Source organism: Aquarana catesbeiana, linkage group LG04 (assembly GCF_042186555.1).
Source record: "Aquarana catesbeiana isolate 2022-GZ linkage group LG04, ASM4218655v1, whole genome shotgun sequence".
Taxonomy (NCBI): domain Eukaryota; kingdom Metazoa; phylum Chordata; class Amphibia; order Anura; family Ranidae; genus Aquarana; species Aquarana catesbeiana.
The window spans coordinates 520,844,190-520,864,134 of record NC_133327.1 but is presented as its reverse complement, the minus strand read 5'-3'; the positions used below and the strand labels follow the sequence as shown (position 1 = coordinate 520,864,134).

General features: G+C 41.5%; 1 protein-coding gene across 2 annotated transcripts in view; it reads left to right on the top strand.

The window, feature by feature from the left end:
• Positions 1-19,945, top strand: part of STRN (striatin) — a 181,829-nt gene that overhangs the window by 87,337 nt on the left and 74,547 nt on the right. For both annotated transcript variants that reach the window (XM_073627787.1, XM_073627788.1), the window contains exons 6-8: positions 676-811; positions 2,018-2,153; positions 9,903-10,013. In XM_073627787.1, coding sequence (XP_073483888.1) covers positions 676-811; positions 2,018-2,153; positions 9,903-10,013 — 383 coding nt within the window. The remainder of the gene's footprint in view (positions 1-675; positions 812-2,017; positions 2,154-9,902; positions 10,014-19,945) is intronic.

Here is a 19,945-nt window from a genome sequence, read left to right as displayed (position 1 = left end):
GGTGAGCAGCATCAACATAAATGAACTTGGTTAGGTGGAATGCTTTCTTTAATTCTTCATTGTTTTTTTTTTTTTGCCCTGCACATTTTGTTAGGCTATCCTAGCTAGGCGCCTCTTATTCCTCTTCAGTATTCTCCTAATATTGTCAATACATCTCTAGTCCAAGCTCCTTGGATTCATTTTCCTTATGATCTTTTATTTAAGTGATTGCAGTTGCTGAGATGAAGGTGGGAATCGAGCCTAGCTAGGTAGGAGACTGAAGAGGACTTGACAAACCATAATTAAAGGTTCATTTGATTGGCATCTACTTTTCACAGTCACATAAAAATCGCAAGAAGTTTTAATGTGGTAGAATGTTGTCCTTCATAAATATACATGTAAATCAATCCTTCCTAAGCAATAATGCTTTGTGTTCCCTCCCTCACCGGATCTATTGCCAAGGTTAGCTATTTTCACTCTACAGTACACCACGCACACTTGTTTTAAAAAACTGAATAATGATTTGATTTGTTTAGGAATACATTAGTAACATTGTCAGCCTCTGGTTTCTTTTTTTTTTTTTTTTTTGGTAAAGTTATGATTTCAGTATCAATTTTCGATTTTTTTTTTAATGACTCAGATGAAAGCTATTGTAAACATTGCCAATTAGACTTTTTTGTTTTCATCTGAAAATAGGAAACCAGATATGACAGACTCTGCTTCTGTTCTCGAGACCTTTAAATTTCTGGAAAATGCTGCAGCTGAGTTTAGCGATGAAGAGGATGATGAAGAAAATGATGGCAGAGACAAGACTGTGATTGATGCTGCAACGGTGAGCTACCCTAACTTCAAGCATGTAAACCTGAACAGGGTGTAAAAAAGCATTAATTATATCGGCCACTTTCATTTTAAAATACCAAATATAGATTTTGTATTTTCTGTATCCAGTCAAAATGGCAAGCTGAAAAGCATTGTAAATTGATAAAATGTAAAACAATGATAATACATTTTCTATCAAGCGGTGCTTACCTTCCTCCACTTACCTTCTCAGTTTAAAGTAATACTAAAGGCATACAGTTTAATTTATATTGTCCCTTCTATTTCAGCATATGGATGATGGCATTGTAATTTAATTTAAACATCTAATTACCTTTTTCCCAAATGATATACAGCTGTCACATGACCCAGCTCTTACCCGGCCTGTCTGCAGGGAAACATAAGCAGGAGGAGCTTCTAGTCCGCTACTGCTGGTCACATGTTCAAAATAACCCCCCCCCCCCCCCCCCCCAAAAAAAAAACCCTTTGGTATATGGAATAAAAATAAATATCAATAAACGGTTTTAAATTGTCATACAAATCTATATTTAAAATTAGATCTTTATTATTTTGTGGAAATAACATGGTGTGGATGGATTTCCCCTCCAGCCCGTGTCTTAGCATAGGAGGGAAGTAAAGCCTCCATTAATCTACATGTAATATCCCACCTCAAATGCGAATCGGGTGATCCAAATCGGGAATTCCAAAACTAAAAAAAGGTCTTTAGTTATACTTTAAAGGCACAAAAGGGAGAACAAATGAACCAATGTTCTTGTACACACAAACGTGTAAGAATTTTCTTTGCAAAATACCTTTTGAAATGAAAGCGTTATCTGGTGCCCTCAGACTGGTAGCAAACTTTATTGGGATTTTTCTGTAGTCTGTAAAGCTCCAGTTTTCGAGGCAGCGGAAGTTGTGAGGTAAAGTCAGTTGCTGAATAAGTTGCATATATATATATTTTTTTATTTTCCTTCTGTCTGAGCATGTTTTTTCATTAAATAAAGGAGCTGTTAAGTACAATCAGTGTGATGTAATGCATAAAGCACAGTATGTATATGTAGGAAAATTTGCTGCTCTCTTTTACATAGAATTACAAACTCTATATAGAAGTATGTTTTAAGACCTTAACCAACATTGATAAAAGTATATACATATTTTTGCGTCATATTTGACATATTAATGTTCTTTTTAATATAGTGCAATTATTGCATATTTTTTGTAGATTGTAAGGAGAAGAGTTATGCCTGATCCCAACGAAGACCGGGACACAGAAGAGGCATTAAAGGAGTTTGACTTTTTGGTATCAGATGATACTGATGGAGGAGAATCAAGAAGTGCGGGTGATGGCACTGAGTGGGGTAAGGCTGTTTATTTTTCTCCTTGTGTTCCATATTCTTTATAAATGCAATTTTTAGGCTGGGTTCACACTTTTGCAAATTGGATCTGGTTTGCCCACATCCAATTCGCAATAGCAGGAGATTTTGACCGTCTCTCTATGGTATGCTACTGACCACCTATATGACATAATCTCTGACCTGGCCACCTCTGTCTACAACAGTTCACTCTCATTATCACTGGATGCACTTGCTCCTCTAACTACATGCAGAATCAGGCCTTGACTCTTACAACCCTGGCAAACTGACAACACTAGAAATCTCAAGAGAAATTGCCGTGCTCCTGAACGACTGTGGCGTAAAACCAAATGCCTGCAGGACTTCACCCTATATAAATATACCCTTCTAAAATACAATTCCTGCCTCTATGCTGCCAAGCAAGCCTACTTTGTCTCTTATTAATACCTTGTCATCAAGTCCCCGTCAGGTTTTCTCAACCTTTAACTCTCTTCTTCGTACCCCACCCCTTCTACCCACTATCTCACACACTGCCCAAGAGATTGGCAGTCACTTTAAAGACGAGATTGATGCAATACCTGAGGACACCTCCACTGTGCATACATCTTCCCCACCCAACATACCTTGCCTATCAGCACAGTCAACACTCTTCTCTTTTGAACTGACTACTTCTGAAGAGGTTACAAAACTTTTCTCAGATGCCCACCTAACCAATTGTCCCTTGGATCCTGTTCCCTCACAACTACTACGGTCACACTCTTCTTCTATCCTATGCTCCCTCACTCACATCTTTAATCTCTCCCTCTCTACTGGCACCTTCCCCTCCCCTCTAAAACATACGCCGATCACTCCTTTACTTAAAAAGCCCTCCCTGGACCCCACCAACCTGAACAACTTTAGAACCATCTCATTGCTCCCATTCACCTCTAAACTTCTAGAACGCTTGGTCTACAAGCGTCTTAGCTCCTTCCTCCTACGTCCGTGAAAATAATCTTGACCCCTTACAGTCTGGCTTTCGCTCGCAGCACTCCACGAAAATTGTCTTACTAAAACTCACTAACGATTTTCTAACTGCTAAAACAAACAGCCACTGCTCCATACTCCTACTAGACCTTTCTGCAGCCTTTGATACTGTTGACCACCCACTCCTTGTCAATAAACTCTGTTCCCTTGGTCAATAAACTCCGTTCCATTGGCCTCCAAGATTCTGCTCTATCCTGGTCCTCCTCCTACTTATCACAGCGCTCCTTCAGTGTTGCCTACAACTGTCTCCTCCTCTCCATTGCCCCTTTCAGTGGGGGTCCCCCAAGGGTCTCTTCTTGGACCCCTTCTCTTCTCTATCTACACCTCCTCCCTTGGTCATTTGATAACCGCCCACGGCTTCCGATACCATTTATATGCCGAGGACACCCAAATCTATCTGTTTACTCCTCACCTCACAGTTTTCTCTCGCATTACTAACTGACATATCAGCATGGATGTCACACCACTCCCTTAAACAAAATCTCTAAAACAGAGCTAATAATATTCCCCCCCCTTGACTTTTCCATCAAAATCAACAATGCAACCATCAGTCCCTCCCCTCATGCCAGGGTACTAGGTGTAATCCTGGACTCTGACCTGTCCTTTCAGCCTCAAACACAATTGTTGTCAAAAGTTTGTAGAATTCACCTCAGTAACATCTCTAAAATGTGCTCCTTTTTAACAAATGAAACCACCAAGCTCTTCATTCACTCCCTTGTTTTCTCTCGCCTTGACTTTTGCAACTTCCTTCTCATTGGCCTGCCTCTCCATAGCCTATCCCCTCTTCAGTCTATCATGAATGCTGCTGCCAAGCTTATCCACCTTACCAACCATTCGGTGTCTGCCAACCCTCTCCTCCAATCCCTGCACTGGCTCTCAATCTCCCAGCGAATTAAATTCAAAGTATTAACCACAACATTCAAAGCCATTCACAACTTTGCCCCAAGCTATGTCACCAATCTTGTCTCCAAATATCACCCAAACCATCGTCCTCCGCTCCTCCCAAGACCTCCTACTCAAGCTCCTCATCTCCTCCTCCTATGTTCTTCTCCAGGATTTCTCCAGAGCCTCTCCCATCCTCTGGAACTCCCTACCTCAACCTGTCCGGCTATCTCCTACTCTTGCTACCTTCAGGCAATCCCCAAAAACTCATCTCTTCAGGGAAGCCTATCAAGCCTCCTAATAATCTTTTACCACTTCGATCAGCTCATTCCCCACAGTTACAAACTTTTATACCACCTGCCCCACCCTATTATATTGTAAGCTCTTCTGAGCAGGGCCCTCCTAATACTCTTGTATTTTATTGTACTTTAACTGTATTGTCTCCCTTTTTATTGTAAAGCACTGCTTAAACTGATGGCGCTATATAAATCCTGTATAATTATGGAGCCGGTTCACATATCTCCCCTGCGGCTCCGGTGTGAATTTGCACAGGAGCCCTGTGCATGTTTTTGGTCCATTTCAGGTCCGAATTCAGCCAAAAATTCGGGCTGAAATCGGACCTGAAACGGTGAACGGGGACACTGTGAGCCACATGCAGCGATGGTGTGAACCCAGCCTTAAAGGCTCATACATTCCTGCATCAGCTGAGTTCCAGGGTGCTGCGCTGTTATAGATACAGATGAGCATATTTTTTTACATAACAAAGTCAGTGACATTTTTTGGTATATTACAGCGCAGATGTGATTTTTTTTTTTTTTTTTTTTTAATGAAATATGAGAGCAGCAGGAGCGGGGAGGTGGTCGCTGACACGCGGAGGGGGAGAGGAGACAGACACAGAAGAGTAGGCTGCGGATGTCGGAATCATGTAAATGGACCGCGGTGTCGGGGCTCATCAGCCATCATACACCGTGGTCAGTTTACCGGGGGAGAGTATAGCCAGGCATGATCAGCCAGGTATTACAGGTGTTACAGGGTGCCAAATTACACAGCACAAGCACTGTGCTGTGTAACATGCTTTAAACAGAATCTGTGGGAGTGGGGGGGGTTTGGGGTTAACAAACGCTTTAACCAATCTAGTTGATATTAGGTGTTGACCATATCAAATCCTGGGGTACAACAGTATGCCAGGCTGCCACTGAATTTGGAATGTGATCAATATACTTGCAAAAGTCTGTATAATCGTAAACAATCATGGTGTCTGCAGCAGTACTCAACAAAGTAAAAAAATGGGTACTCTTTTTTTTTTTTTTTTTTTTTTTTTTTTGCAAACATCCCTTGTGGCAGTAACAGGCAGCGACAGGTACTCTTTATAGAGGGATCTGGGGTCTATAAGACAGGGCTTGACAAATTTGTTTTGAATCTAGGAGCGAGCTAAAAACGCTAGGACCCAGTTTGTGAGCGGCGATATGTAACGTGTATCGCAATTGACGGTTTTTATGACTTTAGGCCACATTCACACGGGCATGTCCGCTAAGCAGGATCTGCTTGCTCATTGGGGATATCTCCACTGATCCCCACTGAACAGGCAGATGACAGGTCTGTGTCCTCTCCACTATGCAGAGCGAACACAGAAAAATCACGCTCTCCTTTATGGGGCAATCAGATGGAAATGGACCGCCTGTCTGAATCCATCTGATCCGAAAAATAGGACTACCGTTTATCTGTTTGTGGCGGACAGGATCGGATGGCGACGGATGTCAGCGGACATGTGTCCGCTGACATCCACCGCTCCAAAGAGGAGACTGGAGGGTCTGATCAGGTCCGCCTAAAAACTGACAGACGAACCTGATCGGACAGCCCGCGTGAAAGGCGCCTTCAGCTGTGTGGCAGCTGTGGCATGGTAGGGAGACAGTGCAAACTGAAAATAAAAAAAAAAACAAAAATTGATGGAAAACGGTTTCCGTCTTTGAGAGGGAGGGGTGTGTAAATGGAAACAAAGCCGTTTCAACCAGCTGCTCCACACTCACTGTCATGGAAAGGGCGCCTGCAACACCAGGGAGCATGTGTGAAATTCCCAAAGAAAGAGATGTTCAAACACTGGTAGATACGGGCTCCATTCTGTCTCCAGTGAAAACATTGTGGGCTTCGTATCCCTCTTCTCTTGACACTTTTCGTATTTTTTGTTCATTTTTAGGTTGCCTCTGACTGGCACAATGTTTGGTTGCATCTCCAGTACAGGCGTGAGCTCTAATCGCAGAGCTGCTTGGACATCTCCAAAAATTGCTTTAGATACCTAAACCCCTTTCACAAGTAGAGTTCATACAAAACACTGAGCTCTTATAATCTTCACCTACATTCAGACCAAAATTGTTGCCCACTAAATAAGTTGGCCAGTCTTATTCAGTGTGTTTTTTTTTTTTTCCTAATAAATGATCTTCTCAGCCAGTGCTCCTTGTGTAAGAACTTAGCACAGTCTATCCTTCTCTTCTGTCAGTGCACCCTATAAAGCTGCACAGCCTGTCCTCTTTTCCTCTATACAGCCCCTAATCTTGCACAGCCTCTGCTAATTCCACTCCTTGTTGCGCACTGTCTGCAGACACTTCGGTTGTGACACGCTTCTGGTCATGTGACATGCCATGTTCAAATTAGTACCGCTCTGTGAGTCTTTGAGATCTGGCCGCCAGAAGAGTTCCCCTGCCAGTGTAAGCAACGTATGGGAATGCCGTCAGTTAACAGAGCGAGCGGGCATCTCGCTCTGGCAGGCCGCAGCTGCAGGCATCACCACTGTATAACCCCTTGAAGCCGAAGGCCGTATATTTGCGTTACGTCAGCGTGAAGGGGTTAAATTGGGTGAACAAAGTTTCTAAGGCTGTGATAAAGAAGTAAGGTATAACTGATAAAATCCATGCTGCAAGAGATTGATTTTTGATTTGGTGATTGGAAAATGTATGAAGAAAATTTAGAAATGCATACGTGTTTCTCACCAGGCACTGCTTCGACCTTTAGCTGAAGGCGGATTTCTGTGAGAGACAAAGGCACTGACTGTTACCTAGGTCCACTTTAACTTTCATTAAAGCAGAACTAAACTCGCTATACTTACCTGCTCTCTAACAGTCCGAAGTCCGTGGTCCCTCGCCAACATCTTCTGCCTGGCTCCTTCTGGGTTTTGGTCTTTGGTCATCTTCATTGGCCAACACGCGGTGACATAACTCCTGTGCAGAAATCAGTCATCCCGGCACACAGCGACTGTGCTAGTCATGTAAACTGCTACATGTGCAGTTTAATTTACCTGCTAAAGACTGCAAATAGGCAGGTGTATTTTTTTTTTGCAGAGGAGACATTTTTCACAATAGCCCTTAATTTGGACTTAACTTTTGTATAAAAATACAGTGTGTCTATAGGCAAAACCTTCTTTTTTTTGTGCAGAGTTTGCTTTTGTTGGTTTCCTTCACTTCCTGTCTGGTGAAAAGTTTGTCCCTGCAACAGTGGTAAGGCCTGACAGGTGTCCTAATCCTTTCCCACACTAAAAAAGTAGGCAGGCTCTTTATTGCAGTAGAGACATACAATGACTTTTCTGCAAGAAAATACACCACCTACCTGTCTAGTCGCAGCATTCTCCTCAGCTTACATCACTGGCATGGTCTGTGTGTGCTTGGATGACTGGCCAATGAAGCCGGCTGAAGATTGGCACCTAGAAGATGATGCTGGTAAAAGATGGGGACCATTGAAGAAAAGGTAAGTTTATCTCCTCTTTAAGCTTTTGCTACAGAAGAAATTTATAACTAGATTATCCAATTGTACAATAAAATGAGCTAACAATTGTCATAAATCTAAAGCCCGGTTTCTTCTGTGCATGTTTTTTTATCATCTAGAAATTGCACATTTTTTACTTCCTTCCAAGCAAAATCGTACTTGGCATTATTCACTTTGTGCTTGTTTTAGTGTACTTTGTAGTTTTAGGCTTGGTTCACACTGAAGCGATGAGGGAACCCTGCTAATCCACTGCGGGTTTCCGCATCGCATGTCTCCCGGCAGCAGTTCACACTGCCCTATGTAAACTATTGGGAGTGTCAGTTAAAAGTTAATGACACCCCCAAATCAGTTTGCATATCACAGTGCGAATTCGGACAGGAATCGGATCGCATGGGTGTGACCACCCAATGCGTTTCAAAAAAGGTCCTGTGTGCGTTTGGTCTGAATGCGTTGCAAATTCAACCATACTATCTATATGGCTGAAATCGCATTGCACACAGAGATCGCATGTGATTTGCACTCGCATCTGATGTCGAACATCACACCAGTGGCAACCGGCCCTGAAAGTGATGATAAAAGTTTGTTTTTTCAAAAAAATAACAAACATGTTATACTTACCTCCTCTGTGCAATGGTTTTGCTCAGAGCAGCCCCGATCCTCCTATTCTCTGGTCCCTGCCAGCGCTCTTGGCCCCCCCCCCTTGACCAGTGCCCCTAATAGCAAGCAGCTTGCTATGGGGCCACTAGGGCGTGCTTGCTCCCAAACCCCGCTGTGTGTTCATAAGACCTACAGAGACACGTCTCGACCCCGCCCCCGCTCTCTCCTCATTGGCTCACTGGCCGTGATTGACAGCAGTGGGAGCCAATGCTGTGTCTCTGTCAATGAGAAGAGAGAGACCCGGGACAGCCGAGGCTCCAGTGAACATCACTGAATGGAGGGGGCTCAGGTGAGTATGGGGGGGGGGGGGGGCAGCACACTGAAGGTTTTTTTGCCTTCATGCATAGAATGCATGGAGGTAAAAAAAAAAAAAAACTTCAGCCTTTACAACCACCTTAAATTGTACTTTTATGCTGGCTAATATGTAATACTTTTTCCCAGGTGCCCTTTGAAGCTTGTAATAGTTTATAACTCTAGAGTAAGATATTGTTGGAATGTGGAAATACTTGTTTGCAGCGTTGTTAGTGTCCGAATGTTTTCTTGTGTGGAGTTTGTTCCATCTGCACTTAAAGGAATGTGAACCCTTGTGTAAAACTGGTATTTCTTTTGTTTTTGTTTTTTTTATTTATTTATTTTTTTTAAGGTCTGCAGTTTTATGTGTTGTAGTTTTAATCTCCTTACCATAACAGTATTTTTGATGCTAATCAAAACAATTAAAAATAGGCACCTTGCACTCAGATGCGTCTTCCCAACCGGTGCTGTCATGGCAACAGCATGCATGTTGACATGTGTATAAGTAGCGGTTTTCTCTAGAGAGATGCAGATGTATTGTCCACTGAACTGGTCACCACACGCTGCACTGCCTGTGTTTACAATGGAGACTATGATGGGCTTTAAACACATGAAAATATGCATCCAACTGCAGCAGTATCTGCAGTTCTGGACAGGAAGATGTGCCTGTGATCAAGGGACCTGAGCGTAAAATCAATTACATAAAGCTATATTGGAAACTTCATAAAAAATTATTTAATTCTACTGTAAGTGGCTATACAGTGACCTTGATATTATTTGAACAGTTTGCTTGAAGGCGGTGATTGGTTTTCCGAAATGTTACCTAACAATATGCATAGCATTGGAGCGTATTTAACAAACAAAAAAGATCACTTTGTTTTATATGTATAGGTACCATTTCCAGTCAAATAGTTTTTTAGACTGGTATATTCATCTGTTTTTCATAAATTATAGCAAAAATGTGATTAATACGCTGAGTACCTTTCTGCTTGTAGTTGACAAAATGGTCACATAAGCAGTATAACTTCGTAATGCCTTAGTCCTTTAGTATCTGGGTGGTATCTTCAGGGCAGGTTCTCCTTCAGACAACTGATCAGGTGAAGTCCACTGTATTGAAGAGGAATGTGTTTGATTTCTTTCACTGTTTAGAAAAGGAAGACCAGTGTCCCATACCGGAATCCTGGAATGTCGATCAGGGAGTAATAACCAAACTCAAGGAACAGTACAAAAAGGAGCGCAAGGGGAAAAAAGGGGTGAAGAGTAAGTGGAAAACATTGCACTTCCAAATCATCAATCCCACCTCTTTCATATCCTACCTTCCCTCCAAAGCTACTTTTCGTTGTTTTCTTTCAATGTTTTCCTCAACCACTTACTCTTTTACTTTGCTGCTCCTCCTCTTTTTACCTGCTGTTCACCTTTTAACGGGCATTTGAGCTCTGTCACTTGTTAGACAAGCACATTGCTAACTCCAGCCAAGTTGGTAATGATTCACACTATCTCTTTGCTCATTCAGAATATAGTATTGGTTACTGGTGTGCTGTGTTACCTAGTTTTTCTGTGTCTTTTTAGTGCAAAAAGAAACTTTTGACATGTTGTAGTATAAAATCTTAAATTTTTGTATGTGTGCTGCCATGCCATTTGTTTTTATTCCCCACTCTTAAAATCTGATGATTTTCACCTATGTAACTTGTTTAAAATACATTTTAAAATTAATTGCATGGGTAGTCTTCTGCATTGTTGAGGTTTTTGACTGTCCCTTATCGGAAGAGCAGTTACACCACATTTTTAACAAAGTACTAATTGGCAGCTCAGACTTTCAACACTTTGTGACAATTTTTTATTTTTTTTTTGCAGTGTGAATTGTTTTCATTGTGATTTTAGAATATTTTCTGCACCCAAAAACATGTTTGTGTCCACCAAATTAGTAATACATTTTAACAATTAGATTTGCTACACAATTATATCAAGCTTGGAATCATTCTAAAATTATATACAGTTTACCTACTGAGGGCATGAGAAACATTTATAGAGGTAAAATGAGTTTTTAGATTTACAGTATGTGGCTTACCTTGACAGTAATTTTAGAAGTGTTTCTTTCCCTGTCAGTGTTTAGCCTATGCAAAATATAATGCTCGTTTTGTCTAGAGGAGACTAACAGAGAAATAATTACCTTAAAGTGTCCCTAAACCCACATCAGAAAAAAAAACAATAAATGGTGTATTGCATGCTGTTAATAATCATACCATTTTTGATCACATCCCAAATCAGTTGGGGATTTTGCAGAGCAGTGCTGGCAGACCTGCACATGCCATGTTTTCAGTGAGTTTCTATGCTGAGCATTTCCTCCCTATTACATCTGAGCAGCCCATGTGACTATAGAGTCACAGATGTGGGCATATACACAGTGGTAAATGACAGTCCACTCCCTCTCTCCCCCTCCATGCCCACTAACCAGCATGTTATCAGCACAGGGCCAGTCAGCACTGTCCAGACAGAGGGTCAGGGTTCATGCAGCCTCAGAGGACAAGTCGGAGGAGAATGAATACTCTTCTTACAAACTTTAAGGCCTCATGCACACGAGACGCTGTTAAACGCACGTTCAGAGGCAGTTGAACACTTTTTTTTCAACTGCCCCTGAACTCATTTAATGTTATCCTATGTGTCCATGTACACAGTCTCGTTTTGTGGCGTTTTTAGGCAGTTGAGTTTAACCTAGTTTTTCCAGAAGCAAAATGGGTTCAGACACAAAAGTTTTCCACGTTTCAGACGCTAAACACCGGTACCGCGTTTAGCCGTGTTTGCGTTTATAAGTGTTTTTAAAGGAACCCTATTTTTTGGACCAGAAAAGTATCATGCAAATGCGGCAAAACGGGCATTTCTAAACACCGGTTTCAGCACTACCTGACAGTGCAGAGTCTGCAGGGAAACTACAATTCCTGTGATTCTATGGTAGGCAGGAGTGGTTGCCCAGAGCAATAAGGCAGACTTGCTACTGAAGTCACTACACTCAGAAAGAGATCTTCAGGGCTTTCTGCCTGATTTAGCTATCATGAAGAACTTTTTAAACAGAAGGCAACAGATGGATAAGGATGGGCCTGGAGCAGAACTCGGACATTACTTGAGCAATCCTGGGTAAGGCATTCTTTAACGGGCACGTAGTTGGGCTCCAAATGACAAAAAGATGACGCAGCCTCAGATCTCTTCTGTCCAGTGTCAGAGTGTAGGCAGGCACTTGCCACCATCAGACACCATGCATTAAATGTAAAGATCAGAGAGGAAGCCATGTGAGTGGAGCAGTAGAGCGGTTTTAGGGGACTGGTCTTTATTACCAGCACTTGCAGAGGAAGACTGTAGGATCATGGATTAAGGTAAGTATTACTCTCTGGTAAATCATCCCCTGGAAAAACGAGCATTATTATTTGAATTTGCTGGAGGCAACCCATTTAATTTTGTGGCCAGCACAGGAGCTTGATTTTTACCGGTATACAAATTAAAATAATAAGTGTTCTAGGTTTTTATATATTACTTGTTAATTCCTGTATGTAAAATTGAAATGCCTAAGGGATTAAAAAGTGAGCTCTGTATGCCCGGGAAAAGGATTTTTTTTTTTTTTTAAAGCTATGCTTTCAGTATGCATTGTTTAAAGAGCATTGCAGTCTAGTTGTGCATTGGCAAAGATGCCCAGGCAAAATTTGTATGATCATCTTTCCAAAAGCATTACATACATTGCATCATATTGAAGTACTTGGGATGTCTATGTGTATGCTTTGTTTAAATTTACTGTATGTACATCCTGAAGTAGAATTCCATGTTTAAATTTGACTGTAGTTTGTTTGATTCAGCAGGCCAAACGTACTGCTTCTATTGCATAACTGTACGGCCAGTGTGTGCACTGTAATATAATGTAGTAGCATTAGGCAAGTAGGGCTGTAGAAGCAGGCAAATGACCTCGCCATTTCAACTTTAAGATCTCCTAAATTGTAGAGAAGCACTCTGCCCAAGTCTATTTTATTCAGGCAGCAGATGTGAAGTTGCCGGTACTTCTGCAAGAACACAGCACCTCTTACTGTATAGAGCTAATGCTACTATGATATATTATAGCAGACACAGCGGCCTCATTGTTCTGCGACAAAATTAGGTCATATAGGACAGCTTGGCCGAAACAAACTATTTAGGCTCCGTTCTCATCTAGGTGTTGCTATTTTACAGGCGTTTTTTTGGTCATTTTTTTTCTGTGTTTTTTCAGGCGTTTTTGAGGAGTTTTGCATTGTTTTTGTACAGGCGTTTTCAAGGTTAAAAGGTCACCAATGTAAAAGCAATAAAACGCCTGTAATCTGCCAAAAAGAGAGACGCATGTACTTTTTTGAGCGATGGGTGTTTTGCTTTAGGCGACAAAGCGCTCAGATGTGAACAGGGGCCATTGAAATGAATGGGATTTGTCTTGTTGGGCGTTTTTAGAGCTGAGGCTTAGAGCAGAAAAACGCCTAGATGTGAACAGAGCCCTAAAGCCGAAGAAAATAAGTAATTCTACTTGAAAAGGTAACTTAATCACATTTTTTTTTTTATGTGTTACCTAAAACTGAAATTTAGTGTGGGTTTTTTTTTTTTTTTTTTTTTCTGTGCCATATAACATTGGCTTAAATTTGTTCATTATGATTAATGTAAATCAACAACTGTACTGATAGGGTTTTTTTTTTTTTTTTTTTTGTAGCTCTAATAATGAACTAATAATGAACACCTGATGTGTAGAAATAGTAGACAATTTGACTTTTCATAAAGCTTCTCTTAAGTAAAAGTTGAAGCTTCCACTTTGTTAGACAGCTTACTTCATTCTTGAGTTCAGCAAAAACCCTAACCACCTTCTGCATTGACTTGTGAGTCCCCATAATGGTGCATGTTCTAACAATACTGTACAGAAGGAAATGCCCTTTGAATCTTGTAGTCCTTTGCTAGTTTTTTTTTCATAGTTCTGCTATTTTAATAGAACTAGGAATTAAACCCATTTTCATCAGCTTGGCTATCAATTCATATTTATGTAGCAACCTTACCCAAGCGGGATTTACAGCACAACCTTTTCCATACCCTTATGGTTTGAAATCTGCTGTAATGAGGGCATGGACATTTTCATGCATATCTCATAAGTTTTCTACATTCTTTACTGAATGTCTATTTTATATGCTGCTGATCTTTTGTTACTATCACTTAAACACTACAATGATTTAACGGCTAGGTTAGCTAGCATTATTAAATTCCAAAACTGTGTTTACGTCCTGAAATAGCAAGTTGACATCTGGCTGACATTTGTTTTCTTTGGATTTTAAATGCAGATTTTTATCACCGTTAAACAGCAAAAGAGACCTTACTTATTATCCGTGTGGTGTTCCTCTTGTACTGCCCCTCTATCCCTGCCACCATAATCATCCAGTGCAGCAGGGGTCAGTAGAGCTGAGGGAGCTGTGATAAGCACTCATCAAGGGTGCCCAATTATGCCCATTCTTTGCACCCACCTCCTCCATTCATAAAGGTTGTACTATAGCCTCTATGAATGAAAAAGAATGTATGGAGGATGGTCAGATGATTGAAAAGTCCACTGCCTCCATTCTTAGATCATTTTTTCATTCATAGAAGCTAGGCTTTATGAATGGAGGAGCTGGGTGGAAAGGGTGGGCATAGTTGGGCACTCTTGGTGAGTGCCTGTCAAAGCTAACATGCAGCAGTTTTTTATAAAAACCTAAAACATTTCAATCAAATGTTGGGTCTTTCTCATAGGCAAAGCTCTGACATGTTGAATAATATTGGAGCTTGCTTTTAGAGCTCATTCCCAACATTCCAGTCAATATAATGGGCTGGCTTACTGGCCAGCTCAGCATTCAGCCTCATCTACAGTGTTTCTGAAGCACTCGAGACCTGCAGCAGTTTTTCTATTTTAGTTCTAGGGATAGTCTTTTTAACCCGTGCTGGATTCACTCACGCACTAGATGGACAGTTATTTCTTGGCAGACCATTTTGTGAAGCAGTAGTAATCTAGCTTTTAGCTGGGAGTGCAAAAAAACTCAATCTCAACTAAAGGCACAAATGTTGGGTTTTCGCTAAGGTCACATATAGACAAAAGATTGCAGTGGAACCTTGGATTACAAGCATAATTTGTTCTGGAAGAATGCTTGTAATCCAAAGCACTCGTATATAAAAGCAAATTTCCTTATAGAAGTCAATGGAAACTCAGATAATTCGTTCCACAGTGACTTGTATGGTATGCGGTACCGTATGTGGCCAGAGGTGGGGGGGTGCCGGAGATACTCGGAAACCGCTCAGAGCCGCTTGGATGCCTTTGGAAACACTCGGATGCCTTTGGAAACACTCGGATGCCTTTGGAAACACTCGGATGCCTTTGGAAACACTCGGATGCCTTTGGAAACACTCGGATGCCTTTGGAAACACTCGGATGCCTTTGGAAACACTCGGATGCCTTTGGAAACACTCGGATGCCTTTGGAAACACTCAGAGAGGCTCGGAAACACCCAGGAACTGAGTGTTTCCGAGTGCATCCAAGCGGCTCGGAATGTCCCCAACGCCCCTCCAGACCTTTGGCCAAATGTGGTACTGCACACCGCAGAGGCTTGAATCCTGCTCGTTTTGCGAGAGAACGCTCGCAAACCGAGTCAGGATTAAAAAGAAATAATAGCTCGTATTGCGAAACGCTCATTAAGTGGAGGGCAACCCGGAAAAAAAAAATTCACCAAAAATCCTAAAAAAAATTAAAACATTTTTAAACTTACCTGAACCCTTGTTGCTAAGCAGTCTTCCTAATCTGCCTGTTCCTATTCTGCGGCATGTTCTGCTCCTAGCTGAGCGGCCCCGTTGCCTTCTGGGAACTGTGTGTGTTCGCAGAAAACCACGGGGCCATTCACAGATCGCCGCGCCGCTCGCGCGTACACAGTAGGGAACTGGCAGTGAAGTCGCAAGGCTCCACTGCCTATTTCCCTAACCTAGGATGGCGGTGCCAGGAGGCGAGGGACGGGTCGGCCTTGGCCGGCGGACACTGCGGGCACCCAGGACAGGTAAGTCTACTTACAGTATTTGTAGCTGCTGACTTTAAAAATTTTTTTTAGCTGGCCGGAATCCCGCTTTAACCACGTTACTTGCAATCCGAGGTATTACTGTGCTGTTAAAAGATCTCACCACCAGATGATTATGGTCCTGAACAACAATCAAGATGCACATGCGTAAATTTTTACCTCCAAGTCTGCTTGTTTATGCACATTCCAGATGCATTGTCCAGACCTTCTATCTGGGGTACATTTCACCTCATAGTGTAAAATACATTTGAACAATTCCTCGTTTAGGGCCCTTTCACACGGGCATTCGGTCTGCATCCATCTGTCAGTTTTTAAGATGCATGTCTGAGTCGGTGGATGTAAAGGTATGTATGTCAGTTTACATCTGCTTACATTTGAATACATTTATGTTGCAGGGAAAAAATGGAAACATGGAAAACATTCTGTTTTTGCGGACGTAGTTGGATGTCATCGGTTCACATCTCTTTCTGTAAAGTTAAAGTATTTTAGGTTTTAAACTTTTTTTTTTTTTTCTCCCAAACTCAAAGTTGAACCCACATGAAAAATGGATGTAAACTGAACCGAATATGTAACTGAACATCACTTTACATTAGTTTGCACGTCTATTTTCAGTTCAGTTTACTTCAGTTTGCAGTTCATTTCAATTTACATCCATATCCAAAAACCACTCAGATCAGTCTAAATGGAGAAGTTTGTAGTCTTGTTCTGTTTATAAAAATGGACCTGACTGGATACAGATGTAAGCAGTAAATAGATTTATTTGTTTACATCTGCAAGCCCATAAAAAAGAGTTGCTGTCCATTTTTCATGGAAAACGGACATATGAATAGAAGAACAGCACTCCCATGTGAAAAGGCTCTTAAGATTACATTAGTCAAGGAGCATTGTGAGGACCATGGATTTGCAAGTGTTTACTCGCCTGACAGTAGTAATATACAGTGAGGGGGAAAAAAGTATTTGATCCCCTTCTGATTTTATATGTTTGCCCACTGACAAATGATCAGCCTATCATTTTAATGGTAGGTTTATTTTAAGAGTGAGCGAATAACAACAAAAATATTCAAACGCATTTCAAAAAAGTTATACATTTGAGTGAAATAAGTATTTGATCCCCCATCACTCAGCAAGATTTCTGGCTCCTAGGTGTCTTTTATACAGGTAACGAGCTGAGATTAGGAGCACTCTCTTAAAGGGAGTGCTCCTAATCTCAGCTTGTTACCTGTGTAAAAGACACCTGTCCACAGAAGCAATCAATCGGATTGCAATCTTTTTACCATGGCCAAGACCAAAAAGCTGTCCAGGTATGTCAGGGACAAGATTGTAGACCTACATAAAGCTGGAATGAGCTACAAGACCATCACCAAGCAGCTTGGTGCGATTAGTTGCAAGTGGTAGAAACACAAAATAATGATCAGATTCCCTTAGCCTAGGGCTCGATGCAAGATCTCACCTCGTGGAGTTTTAATGATCATGAGAACAGTGAGGAATCGGCCCAGAACTACACAGGAGATTCTTGTCAATGATCTCAAGACAGATGGGACCATAGTCCCCAAGAAAACTGTTGGTATCACACTACGCTGTCAAGGACTAAAATTCTGCAGCACCCGCAAGGTTCGCCTGCTCAAGAAAGCACATGTACAGGCCCGTCCTGAAGTTTGCTAATGAACATCTGAGTGATTCAAAGTAGAACTGGGTGAAAGTGATCTGGTCAGATGAGACCAAAATCGAGCTCTTTAGCATCAACTCAAATCGCGTGTTTGGAGGAATGCTGCCTATGACCCCAAGAACACCATACCAGACCCCAAGAACACACACCATATGCTTTGAGGGGGGTTTTCTGCTAAGGGGACCGGACAACTTCACTGCATCAAATGGACAGCGCCGTGTACCCTCAAATCTTGGGTGAGAACCTCCTTCCCTCAGCCAGGGCATTGAAAATGGGTCGTGGATGGGTATTCCAGCATGACAATGACCCAAAACACACAGCCAAGGCAACAAAGGAGTGGCTCAAGAAGAATAACATTAAGGTCCTGGAGTGGCCCAGCCAGTCTCCAGAACTTTAATCCCATGGAAAATGTGGAGGGAGCTGAGGGTTCGAGTTACCAAACGTCCACCTCGAAACCTTAATGACTTGGAGATGATCTGCAAAATGGAGTGGGACAAAATACCTCCTGAGATGTGTGCAAACCTGGTGGCCAACTATAAGAAACGTCTGGCCTCTGTGATTGCCATCAAGCGTTTTGCCACCAAGTACTAAGTCATGTTTTGCAAAGGGGTAAAGTATTTCACTCATTAAAATGCAAATCAATTTATAACTTTTTTGAAATGTGTTTTTTTGGGGTATTTGTTTAATTGTTCTGTCTCTCACTTTTAAAATAAACCTACCTTTACAAAATCAATGTACAAAATTAGCAGGGGATCAAATACTCTTTTCCCTCACTGTATAATGTGTTGGATTTGGAAGATTGTGTCTAATGTTCTGATCTTCACAGTATGGTTGAATTTACTCACATATGCCCAAATAATAAAAGTTGTTGAAGTTTGTCTTCTACTGATGCAAACCCACCTTTGTATGTTTTCTATGCCCCATGTTTACCTGCATATCTTAATTTATACTAGTGTTTTTAGACAAAAAGAATTCGGATCCAAATATTGTGTAGTTGTATTTAAAAATGCATACGTATTGATGGTTGCCCTGTCTAGATAATCTTATGCTCTGGGCACCTTCTCATTTCCTGTCTAGATAATCTTATGCTCTGGGCACCTTCTCATTTCAAGAGATCGATAAGGGCTCTTTCAGACATCCCTATATTTTAATCATTGACCTAAACGCACACCTGAACATTCTCATACAATTCTAAAGTACACATCTGTAACCGTTGGCCACAATTGTAGTGGTTAATCAGTTGAATTATGTATGCAAGTACTAGTACTGTCCAGTGCCTATTGTGTGTGTTTGAAAAGCAAGTAATTTACAAAACAGCAATGTATGCATATGCATACACACCTTTTTCACTTGTTCTAGTACCTTATACTAGCTTGACATGCATTACTATTTGTCATTGGTGGTGGTTTTCTGGCTGCCTTAGGTGAAATCACTGTTGTAGTAGAGTTGTTTAGAGACTTCCAGCTAATAATTTTGGCATTCTTCTGAGACATACATAGGTTTGTATCTATATTCAATACATTTACCTTTTTATTTGGATTTTTTTATGGTTGCTGGGGTTCACACCCTGGTTTGTTGTGAATGCCCACTGTGAATTGTCTTATGTGTTTTACCCAAATGGATGGGATTTTTGTTTTAGTTAATACGCACTCAGTGATAGAGCAGCAGTCCTGAAAAAATGAAGACATTTGCATTTGAAACTTTAATTCTTCTCCCTGTTTCAAGTTTTTAGGAAAAAAGGTACTGTATTTATTGGTGTATAACACGCACAGGCGTAGAACACTCAACCCAATTTTTGGAGGGAAGTTTAAGGAAAAAAGCTTGCATTTTAAATAAAGAACTTTGAAGCAAAATTAGGTTCTCGGCTCATCAATGCACCCTACTCAGTGCCCATCTGCAGCCATTAAATTGACCAACAATGCAGCCTGTTCAGCACCCATCTGCAGCCTATAAATTGACCAACGATGCAGCCTGTGTAGTGCCCATCTGCAGCCTCGCCTTTCCCATCATTTCAGCCTCGCTAGTGTTGGATTATCCCTGCTGTCTCCGAGGGAAGAGAATTAGTGAGCGCCGCTGAATTACATAGAGCCGCGATCTCCTGTGTACCCGTCACTCCGTCACTCACAGACATGCCTCCTGGCCCTGCTCGTATGATAGACAGAACAGTGGCCCAATGCGGGGCCAGGAGGCGTGGCTGTGAGTGACGGTATACAGGAGATCACGGCTCTATGTAATTCAGTGGCACACTCTCCTCTTCCCTCAGAGACAGCAGGGATTGTGTATAACACACACCCATAATTTTTCCCTGATTTTAATAGGAAAAAAGTGTGTGTTTATACACCGATAAATACGGTATTTTGTAGACTATTTACATACCATTAGGCCTTTGTGCTTACGGTAGAAGTGATTCCAGTTGGTCTGCTTAATCTATGGCGCTCTGCATGATTTAC